Source organism: Marmota marmota, unplaced genomic scaffold (assembly GCF_001458135.2).
Source record: "Marmota marmota marmota unplaced genomic scaffold, marMar, whole genome shotgun sequence".
NCBI lineage: Eukaryota > Metazoa > Chordata > Mammalia > Rodentia > Sciuridae > Marmota > Marmota marmota.
The window spans coordinates 13,578,101-13,590,231 of NW_026000249.1; the positions used below are offsets into that span (position 1 = coordinate 13,578,101).

General features: G+C 40.2%; 1 protein-coding gene across 4 annotated transcripts in view; it reads right to left on the bottom strand.

The window, feature by feature from the left end:
- The window catches only part of Pcyt1b (phosphate cytidylyltransferase 1B, choline), a 90,506-nt gene that overhangs the window by 10,916 nt on the left and 67,459 nt on the right, over positions 1 to 12,131 (bottom strand). For all 4 annotated transcript variants that reach the window (XM_048796307.1, XM_048796309.1, XM_015488094.2 and 1 more), the window contains exons 6-7: positions 6,895 to 7,037; positions 3,275 to 3,463 (exon numbers count right to left, since the gene is read on the bottom strand). In XM_048796307.1, coding sequence (XP_048652264.1) covers positions 3,275 to 3,463; positions 6,895 to 7,037 — 332 coding nt within the window. The remainder of the gene's footprint in view (positions 1 to 3,274; positions 3,464 to 6,894; positions 7,038 to 12,131) is intronic.

The window sequence follows — 12,131 nt, forward strand, 5'->3', positions numbered from 1 at the left end:
AGAAGAAGAAGAAGAATCAAACTGGGAGCAATTGCACATGCCTGTAATCCCAGTTACTTGGGAGTCTAAGGCAGGAGGATTGAAATTCCAGGCCAGCCTCAGCAACTTAGTGAGGCCCTCAGCAACTTAGTGAGACCCTGTCTCAAAAAATAAAAAGGGTTGGGGACATAGCTCAGGAGTAAAGTGCCTCTGGGTTCAATCCCCAGTAGAAGAAGAATGAGAAGAAGGAGAAAGAGAAGAAGAATCAACAAAAGTAGTTGAAAAAGTAGAGTGATGAGATTGCAAAACAACAGCTTGTACTCTCATAATTCACCAATCAAACTGAATAAGTGGGCAAAGATAATCCATTATAGCATTTAAGACATAAAAAGATTGCTTGCTTTAAATTTTCAGAAGCCATTGTGGCTGACAGCCTACAAGATGGCCCCCAATGTTTCTACTTCCTGATATTCACCTCCTTATGCAGTATCCTCCCACAGTGGATAAGGAGCAAATTCAAATATTCCCTGGAGCCAGGTGGGCAGCATAAATGTGTAAATCAGGTTGGGGGACAAGGAGAAGCTATGGGGAATGATGTGACCATGAAAAAGTAGAGAAGTTCATGCCCTCTCTAAAAGAAACTTTAAAATATTGCTGAGAGCAAAGCAAACTAAGTCCGCCTATTGAATTTAATCCACCAAATACAAAAATGTAATCTGGCACCATAAGCAATGAAAAACTAATGGTATAGAAGGAGGTTCAGTCCTCATCATATCCTTCATAAATGCTAGAAGATTCTGTGAATGGGTCTATCTCACACATCCATTCATTCATATGTCCATTTATCTAAACATTATGGAGTACCCACTATAAGCTACATATTATGCTGCATACTGATCCAGCTGTCCCAAATTTTGTACCTTAAATCTTTCTATTTTGTGCCTTTCCAAGTTTGGGTAATTTGTATCAGTACTGTATTTGCAGGTAATGCAGATCCTCTAGTTTAAGAAATGAGTTCCAGTCCCAAATCCACAAATAAAGAATTATTATAATAATAGCATATTCATGAAAAGCAAATTACTTATCTTGGCGTTTAACATCCTTGTACTATTTCCGTACTTTTAATGTCAACAGGAAAAAAGTAATGTCTAAGTCTGGCTGATACAGTAAATTAATGTTAATAACAGTTTTGACACTAATAGCAAGTTTGAAAAAGAAAAACCTCCAGTCTCTAAGCTGGGTTTCATTTCTTAAAAATCACCTCAGCTCACTGTCACCAGACTCCCTAAGAACAATTCCAGCTACTATTTTGCCTTCACTGGGTGCTTGAAAGGACTAGGGCCATAAAGTTGCTTCAAAATTATATCCTTTTACTGCGTTTGCTCACCCCAAATGGAGAAAACATCCACCCCTTGTATTACAATATGAGGGCCTCTCAGCAGACACACATTTCTGAATCCCTGTAAGCAAATGAATACCTATATGGTTTCATTAAAAAAAAAAAAAAAGTTAATTGTGAAAACATGAACCACTAAGTTATGCATGAGATCAAGTGAGAAATTTCCGACTTCATGTTCTAAAGATCAGAGTCTTTCTTTGTCTATCTTTGTGTTCTTCCATAGTGCCATGCACAGACTAGAACATTAATAAATGTCATGGATTAAATTGTTGGAACTGAAATTTTTAACAGGCCTGAGGAAAATGAAAGGGAACCCAGTACCTGGCTCTTCCACTCTTGCCAGCTCTTTCTAGAAGTTACTAAGAGCTCAAACAGCCCTTGCAAAATTTCTACCTCTCCTTTTCAAACTCAGACAAATAGATAGGACAAAGTTGGCCTATAACATCCACCTCTATAATCACTTTGAGGCCACTTGGCTTTAAGTAAGCCATCTCTTCCCAAACATTGTTCTTTTTCTATTATTGAGTGTTTTACTTTTAGATAATCCTATAATGAATGAGCTCAAACAAGCAGAGGCATCAATGAAAACCCAACAATAAAATAATTAAGTCAATGTGGATTTCATTAGAGACTTTTCATATCATAATAGGAAATGTAGGCTACTTAAAATCAGAAAAAGCAAGAGGAATCATGTATTTTTGTTTTACAAGGAAAGTCAGCATTAAAAGTATTTGTTTCATAGAATCCTCCTTAGCTCTACTGACAATAACAGTTATTTCCTCAGGAAGGGCAAGAATGGTAGAAATACCAATGGAGATCTAGGTGGCTTTCAGAATATTCTTTTTTCCCCTTTCCATAGTTATCATTCAAAATTGTCTATAGAATTTAGGCAAGAAGATGATTTATATTTTTTCTCAGTTCATGGCCTCAGTCCGTAAGATTTTGTGATTTGTCCTAACCCTTGTACGCCATGAAAAAAATAGGAATTGTGGTACATATACACAATGGAATATTAATCAGCATTAAAAGAGAATAAAACTATGGCATTTGCAGGTAAATGGATGGAATTAGAAAATATCATGCTAAGTGAAGTAAGCCAATCCCAAAAATCAAAAGGCCAGCTGTTGTCTCTCATAAATGGATGCTGATCCATAATGAGGGTGGGCATGGAGAGAATGGAGAAACTTTGATTGAGCAAAGGGGAAGGGGCATGGGAGTAGGAAAGATGGTGGAATGAGATGGACATCATTACCCTAGGTACATGTATGACTGCACATATGGTGCAACATTACATCATGTACAACCAGAGAAATGAAAATTTGTGCTGAAATCAAAATGCATTCTGCTATCATGTATAATTAATTAGAACAAATTTTTAAAATTTTAAAAAGAAAAAAAATAAGAAAGGTCACGATGGGCACAGCTACAAGGCAAAATTCTACCTCTTCTCTCTTTCTCTCTTCCAAAAGAAAAAAGAGGAAGATTCCTGACAACAAAAGGTAACCAAAGCAGCTGTACTTCTTTTGCATTCTCCTCCCCAAAACATAAATATCTGTGGTTGATCCAAGAGCCACTGGCCTTGGCTTGCAACACAAGCTCCATGCTGCCAGTGAATGACTGCTTACCCTTAATCTCAAGCTTTACATCATCTCCAACTGGGAGACTTGGATAAGCTACAGAACTAAACTCTGCAATAACTGTCATTCAATGATTACTGAATGGCTAGGAACCTCTGGACAAAGAAGAGAAAGAGACCAGCCCAGCCTTTGGGTGCTACTGTGTACAATATTGAGAGGTAAAGCCATAACTCAATAAGGGAGTGACATAGTGCTCCATGAAAAGGAAGATAAACTAAAAACACTCATTCCTGTGGGGCTAAGTGAAATAATTACATACCCATGCTCCATCAGGTCCGAACAGTTCTAGGAAGTTGCCAATGAATTCCCTTGACTTCTCTTCCCACTTCTGAATTAGATCATGACTCTTTTCTTCCACTCTGTTAACAAACTCCTTTGATCTTTCCTCCACATTCTTGACCTTTTCTTTCATCTTGTCCACCTGGTTCTGGAAACGGTACTTCTTTTCCTGGTCAAAATTTATAGAAGAAAGAAGTGGATTTATCCAAGAGGGCATGAGCGAGATCAATCATTCACACTAATGGTCACATTTTATGTCAACTTGTATTTGTTTCTAACATTAAGAGTCAGGATGTTGCCATTTCCCAAGGGCTAGATTGACAGGAAGGGCAATTCTTATAAGAAAGTCATTTTTCATTAATCTATTTGGATATGTAAAGGGAAGTACAAGTTGTTTTAATTCTGTTAAATGTCTATGAGCTAAATTCACTTATATAAGAGAAAAATTAAAAAAGATACAGTTGCCCTTTTATTAAAAAAAAGAATTCCTTTTTTTAGTTGTAGATGGACACAATACCTTTATTTTGTTTATTTTTTAATGTGGTGCTGAGGATTGAACCCAGTGCCTCACACATACTAGGTGAGTGCTCTACCACTGAGCCACAACCCCAGCCCCCACAGTTGCCCTTTATTAGGCAAATATCTCACTCAATTTTTCTGGTACTTACACAAAAGTACAGATTGTGTACAGAATGGTTTTCTGGTTAGCTAGGACATTGTTAAAACCAATATTGCTTGCAATAAGTGGGCCATTCACTGAGTTTTTGAACCTGTGTGTTATACCGAAATTTTCGTTGTAATGATATTTTCCAATAAGCTAGTTGGACTGCATCAATTTCCTTGGTGATGAAGAAAGTTTTTCTTCTGATAGCATCTCTGATCCTTGAATTTTCTTGTTAGGGAATTTATGCAGCAATGCTGTCTATCTATATGCCTGAAAGCCACTGTGTGTTGGGCAAGTCATGTCACCTCTAAACCTGTTTTCTAATCTGTAAAATGGTGGTAAATTAAATAAGACAATGCATACAAGTGCTTGGCACATGCCTGGAATTTTGCAATTGTTTGATATACATTGACTGTCTCATTGAGATTAAATGTCACTGGCATTTATCTGTGTTACATCATGAACATTATATCAAAACAATGAAAATAACATGAGGCAAAGAGTCTTCAGCCATAAAATCATGTTTTCCACTAAAAGGGTAAAAGACATTGTTTTTCTTCACTATGTGGGACTCAAGTTCATTTTGTAATTCAGAATTTTCCAAAGCACCTTGAATATTATGAAACTGATACAGATCTTCCTTGGATCCCTAACTTAGATCTTCTAAACCTTACTGTAGCCTCAGGGTGAGGTATGAGCTATGTATATGTCACACCTCAGCAATATACACACACACATATATGCTGTGGGAAGTCATTCAGTCTTTTATCATTTACTATGTGACCTCAGGTGAGTTGTTCAACCTCTCTGGGCCTCTGTTTTCTCACCCCTGTGTTCATTGAGGTCATTATACCCAATCTTATAGGCTTATCATGAGGATTAAGTGAAATAATCCAGGTAAAACACTCAGATGGGCACATGATAAACTCTCAAGACATTTTAGCTGTTGACTTTACATCATTGTCTTCCATAGTTCATTTTGCACAGGAGATGGTTGCTATGTACAGATCTCATGGGCAGCAATGGGGAGCACTAGGCTGGGGAGTCATGATACTGGGACCTGCTGCCACCTCCACCTCTCCCTTACTTGAGGGATGCTGGCCAGGTTCCCTCTCTGGGTTCTGCTTTCTTCATCTCTGAATCAAGGGACTTAGACTTAATGACTGGCCCCCGTCAGGTCCCTGCCACTTCTGAGGTTCTGTGATTCATCTACACGCCTATCCAACACATTCAATTTCACCTCTGAGCTACGGCCAGGTTTGTTGTCACAGAAAGGCAGTGAGCGCATCCACACTGTCTGCACGGTTCCTTGAGCTAAGTGGCTTATCGAAAGACCGTTTAAAAAGAATGAGCAATGACTTTTGGAAATGGCTTGCCATGCTTGGATGGTTGACTGAATTCAATTTAAAAGAACAGACAGTTTAATTTATTGAAATAACCAGGGCTTTATTCTCTGTAAGATACCAAATAATCACTATGACTGAATTCTTTTCAGCCACTTGTTCTGGTGCCACTCGAACCCGACATTTTCCATTTTGTTGCCCGGCTTGTGCGAAGCAACAGAGCCTGGACTCCCAGTGCTCTCTGCCTCATGAGGACAATTAATAATCACTGATTTACAATTAATGAACCTCTCCTATTTTGAAGGTACCAGTATCAATTATGTAAGTGCTGCATAATTATGTCTGCATGTAATGATAAGTACCTAGTTTTTTTTTAATCTTATTCTTTTTTTATTTTTGGTAATGGGAATTGAACCCAGGGGCATTTTACCACTGAGCCACATCCCTAGCCCTTTTAGTTTTTTATTTTGAGACAGGGTCTTGCTAAGTTGCTGAGTTGCTGGCCTTGAACTTGTGATCCTCCTGCTTCAGCCTTCCCAATAGCTGGGATTACAGGTGTGCACCACCTGGTGTAAATACATAGTTTTGAAGACAAATCACTCTTTCAAAGTATCGTATCTATTTCTGGGAGTTGGAATTCTGTATGTATGGTATGTATGGAGGACTCTTGTTTTCATCAAAGGTATCTGCTCCTTGGACGCCAGGCAAATACAGTTGTCCAGACTTGCTAACTTCACCTCCAGCCATGGGGCTGCCCTTTTGCTTTGGAACAGCTTGTTTTGCTTGTTTTAAAGATTGTTTTAACAGTTGCTCTATTATTAAACTAACAACACCTCTGTGGGAACAATACAGTAGAAATACAAAAACAGGTCAAAGACTTTAGACTTTATTTAAGCAGCTGTAATTTCTCTGGACAATAAAAAATGGTTGTTAAGGTTTCTAATGAGCAGCTGTAAGCCCTAAAGAAAATGAAAAATTTTAAATGTTAAAACAAGAAAGCATTTTCTCTGGGCTTAGCATTTCATTGCTTCCCCTCACCCTCCTTCTTTCCCTTTAAGCAAAAGACAAATCTTGCCTTTTGCAAGGGACAAGATTTCCCAGTAAACCTTTACTCAGGTCTGAAAACTTAAGAGGGAGGTTGGGATGAGGGAAGGGAAGTGAGGAAGCTCATTGGTTAACTTATGTTACCCCTTTGGAAATTGATTTCTTCATCTGTAAAATGGGGATAAAAACACATCATTGGGTTGTTATGTGGATTAAATGGGACAATAAATGCACAGCTTTGTTTTTATTTTTAGTACCAGGAATTGAACCCAGGGGCACTTACCACTGAGCTAAATCCCTCATCCCCAGTCCTTTTTATTTTTTATTTTGAGACAGAGTCTCACTTGCTGATGCTAGCCTCAAACTTGTGTTCCTCCTGTCTCAGCCTCCTTTAGTCTCTGGGATTGGAGGCATGTTCCACAGCACCCAGCTAATACAAGGCATTTAGAACACTGCATGGCACATAGTAACCCCTTGGTAGATGACTGCAGTGGTAGTGGTGAAGGTGTGATGTGGTGGTCCTCAGGGGATGTGGAGGGGCATGCTTACATTTATAAAGCTGACATTCAGTTCCTTGGCTGTGTACCCTCTCTGGAGGTTGCGTCGGGCATAAACATCATAGTCCCGGACAATTCTGGTGATGATGTCTGATGTTGAGATGCCTTCTGTTCTCTGGGTTGGAACAAACATTCCTGTTCAAACAGGAGAGGAGATAAAACTAAGATTAGTTTGGTTGACCCATTTTGTTTCATGGTCCTCCTTTCCAGGACAAAGTTGGAACTCTTAATTTGTCAGGAAAGCCTTCAGGTGTGGCCCCAACTCTTCTAGCCTCAGTTCCAAACACTTGCCCCCTACCATAAACCCTGTGGAGTAATCCCAGGCCTGTTCCCAGGGTACACCATACACTCATCTGGCTCCTGAGTTGACTCATGCCAAGCCCATCCTTTCTGCCTTGGATAACACTTCCCTGCCCATATCAATTACAGAGCTCCTCCTTATCCTGCATGGTCCAGCTTCAAGGTTCTACCTTTGGGAAGTATTTTCTGATATTACCAGGCAGAATCTACAACATTTTAGACATAAACACATCTTCTGTTAACAAAGGGATTTTTAATATCTGACTCCACATAGAAACAGACGTTTTGAAGGCACAGATTATGCCTTGTCTTTTCATCCCCAGCACTGAGCTCAGTGCCCCTGTGTCTAGCATGTGGAAGGTGCTCAATAAATGCAAATCAAATGAGTAAGTGAGTGAAGAATAACTGAGTCAATGAATTAGTCACATCACAGCTACTCCTCCTCTTCCAAGGAAGTCTGTGTCATATTATACTGAAGGAAAAGAAGAGAAAATATACTGCTTTTGTTATCTCTGTTCTAAGAACATGTCTGTGGGGTTCTGGATGATTTTATCCAAGAGCCTACTCTGCATGGCAGTTTACCACTCAAAAGCTCTTTCATGTGGAATACACGGGACTGAGTAAAATAAACACGGAGGGTGCCAAGATGTAAGTTCTATTAGACTTTCTTAAAGTCTTCAAAGATGTAAGTTCTATTAGACTTTCTTAAAGTCTTCAAAGATATGTTTGTGTATGCCAACCAATACAGGCTATAAAGAGGTCATAAATATTAAGATAGAAGTGGATTCATGCTCAAAATTCTGTTGTCAACTGAAATAATATGTTGGCAACCAAGATCTTTCTACCCAATATCATTACAACCACTTAGAGACATCACACATGAGACAGCATGATAGAGCCCAGGGACAAAGGTAGCATGTCCTCAATTTACAGGATTGGGCAAGTCATTCAAACCCTAGGAAGGCAAGTTATTAACCTTAGTCTTCTTAACTGAGAGATGGGGTAGCTGGATACAGTGACTTGGGACTCATCTATGCCTTTTCTCTTGCCCTCAGTCCCCATATCTGGTCAATTTCCAATCACCAACCTATTTTTCAAAAAGTTTTCCTAATTCACCCACCTTTCTTCTCTCTCATCCTTAATCAATCCAACACAATCTTGTTCAAATATCACAGCAAGAGCCTCAAAAGCAGTCTCCAGTGGTATCCTTGTGTGTGTGTGTGATGCAGGGAATGAAACCCAGGGCTTCATGAAAACTAGACAAGTGCTCTATCACTAAGTGACATCCCACTTCAACCCACATAACAAGATCTACAAGGTGATTTTTTTTTTCAGTATTGTGGATTGAACCCAGGGACACTTTGCCACTGACCTACATGCCCAGAATCTCACTAAATAGCTTAGGACCTCACTAAGTTCCCGAGACTGGCCTGGAATTTGCGATCCTCCTGCTTTAGCCTTCCAAGCCACTGGAATTATAGGTGTGCACCACTATGCCTGGCTCAGAGTGATCTTTCTAAATTGCTGAGGCTGGCTTTGAACTTTGGATCCTCCTGCCTCAGCCTCCTGAGTTTTGGGAATTATAGGAGTGTGCCACTGTGCCTGGCTCAGAGTGAGCTTTCGAAATATGCCTGCTCAGACCCCTTTATTGGCTTTCCACTGTCCTCTGAATTTAGAGCCCAATCCTTAATTTGGTTCTGAAGCAGCTTGCATGATCTCTTCTCTGTGCTTCTTTCTAGCCTCATCTCAGACCCTCTCCCCTTTACTCCCTAAAGTAAGACTCCTGTGCTGCAGATCTGCAGATTTTGTTCTTGTTGTATTCTAAGGAGCTGGGAAATACACTGTGCCTGCCTTGGCCCAGCCATACTAAACTTTAGTGTTCTGAAAATGTTGGCTCTCCTCTGCTAACTCTGTCAGAAACACAATCTATCTGGTTAACTCTTGGTCATTCTTTGGGTTTCAGTCTGGTGTCACTTCCTCAAGGAAATCCCTCAACCCCAGACCAGGACTTTTTGTTTGTTATTCCCTCCCATGTGCCATTGCTCTTTGCCTTCAAATACTGCAAGATTTTCATAGAACAACTTTTTCCTCCACCTGCCTATAAGATACATGAGAGAAGAAATTCTTCTATGTTCTTAGCACTGGGTGACAAGCAGACACTATAGGAACACTGTTGAATGAATGACTAGATGAATATTGATCCCTCAATGACCTGGTTCATCCTGAATTTTTCAGTCTTCTAAACCCAACTAGGATGTCCCTTCTGAAACTTTCTTTTGATGTCATCTGCTAGTGGTGCTACTGATGTTAGGGACGGAACATTCAGTTTTTCATGTTCTGTGACTCAGAGGACTGAGTTAGGGTTTGCCACCAGGTGAAAAACTTTGTTTTATCACCCTTTAGGGGAGTGGAATAAAAAACAGAAAAATAAATGGAAGGCAGAGGGTACAAATATCTAAACACATGGGCATATATAGCACTGAAACTGACCCAAGTGTGTAGGGTGCTCTGGTGAGTGGAGGAACCCTGAGTAGTCTCAAACTGGTGTCGGGGGGTAGGTGCTGGAACAACATCCCCACCTTGGTGGGAGCAGTGGAAAGCTTTCTCGTGAGAAATTCATTCCATCTTTTAGCAGGTAGATATTTCTCCCATGCTCTAGTCTGCTATGAGGTTAAGAGGACTCTAGCTATGAACAGATTTTAGAAAGTCATTTAGACATTGGTGACATGAGCTCACCCTTTCTTTGAAGCCAGAGAGTGAAGTGTCTGTGGTTGGGTAACTGAAAGTAGGTTTGGGGCTGGGGAGAGATTTGCTTTGGCTGGTTAGGAGGTAGGTTTCTGAAAGAAGCCAAGCCCTTTGCTGACATAATGAGGCACCCGGCTTCCTCCAAATCCTAATTATTGCTCTTCTAAAAATATTCAGTAATGAGCATGATCAGAGAACCTTTTTTATCATGCTTTTCAGAACTGCAGCATTTGGTTATGGAGCTATTTTAAGAAGCAGCAAAGCACATGTTAATGAAGGAAACTTTCAACAGTAGTAGGCAATATTAGAATGATGATGAGTAATGTGGACCTTACAGTCTATTTCATTTCAGCTCCATCGTTTCACCAAGCCTTGCTACAGGGTTTTGATGTGTAGCTCTGACAAGCAGAGCAGAGTGTTGTAAAGCTTAATTCATGTTCTTGATATCTCTGGCTTCATTTAAAGTGATTTTTTACTCTCAAAACAAGCCACAGTTAGAGTGTAAAAGTCAAATGTGGATGCTCAGGCCCTTTCTGAGCATCTTTATCCACAATGAACTCTGGTCCTCTCTACCTAGGCCCCAAATAGATCTTTGCTGTGACTTTCCCTCCTGGTGAGAAATCAGCAGATCAGATTAATGGACCAGAAGGAAGATTCCTCATGTACATGACAAGTCATACAGAATCTTAGGACCCAGAACAAGTAAAATACCACTTGACTATTTAATATGGAAAAGGAATTGTGGTGGATTAAAAAATGGCCATAATTCCCTTTCCTTCCCTGGAATTTGGGTTGGCTCAGGTGACTTGCTTGTACTGTATAGAAAGGGACATGATGCTGTGTGATTTCCAGTGGTAGGTCAGAAGGAGTCTTGTGGCTTCTATCCAGATTGCTCATGCTCTAGATAGTTCCTCCCAGTTTACCATGTTGTGAGAAGCCCAAGCAACACTGAGAGACCAAGTTTAGGTACTCCAATGACAAACATGACTGAGCTCCCTGTTGACCAGTATCCAAGGCCAGCCATGTAAGTGTGCAAGCTGGGAGCCCCAGCCCAATAGCTTTTCAGAGGACTGTAGCCCCTACCAACATCAGATTACAACTATATGAGAGGCCCAAGCAAGAAGCACCCATCTGAGCCTCTGTTAAAATCCTGCCCACAAAATCAAGAGAAAAATAGACTCAAGCCACTAAATTTGGGACTCATGTTGTTACTCAACAATAGAGATGCTGGATTGCTAGAGTTAGAAAAGTGTTGGACTTGTTCCAATACCCAATTGGAACTCAGCATTGATTTTATTCCCTAAAATCAGAAAAGCAACTTATTTTTCACTCACTAGAGGTCACTCACTGCAAAAGAAAATCAGCACCTAATGCTTGTTCCTACATTGCAAGGTAGCTGAGTAATCCCAGGAAACAAGTGATTCAGTTAGCCTTGGGGGATATGTGACTGGACCCTAATTGCTCATCTAGATCCATGGGGCTCTAAATAAGGTCTATGGATCTGCCGCTTTTAGCAACCTGTGAGCTCATTAAAAATGGGAATTTCAGGCCCCATTAGACCTCCTGAATCCAAATCTGAATTTTCACAAGATCCTGCAGATGATGTGTAGGCATCTTTAAGTTTGAAAAAACAGAGGTCCTTATGGTAATTTTAGGGAAGGGGCAGGTGACTCACTGCTCAGATCTTATGAAGACTTAAAAAAGTCTTCAATCACCCCATGTCATAAAATCCATCTTCATGTAACTGACCACTTCTTTCCCCTTTCTTCCCATACTGTGTTTCCTGGCTTCTCAGAAGCCTTCCAACTTTGAAGTGTAAAGAATTTCCTTTTTTCAGAACTCCTTACAAATAAGATTGGGATTTAAGAATGTCAGTGCTCACATTTCTATCCAATGCTCCTGAACCCTGAGAAGCCATTACTAAGAGGATGGTACAAGCCTGACTATCATCCCTGCTGGGAGTGGCATGGAGCTTCCCTAATTGGCCCCAAACAAGTGGGAATAAGCCAGAACACCATTGTGGAGAATCAGTACTTTCTATGTAACAGAATAATTCCCTGAACTATTTATCCAGTGTCATTTTCACTTCTAGCATCATGTCTGTCCTGAGGCACTGTTCCCACTGATACTAAGACCTCCATCATTTCAATAGGAGGTACATATAGCTGAGATTACAAGAGAACA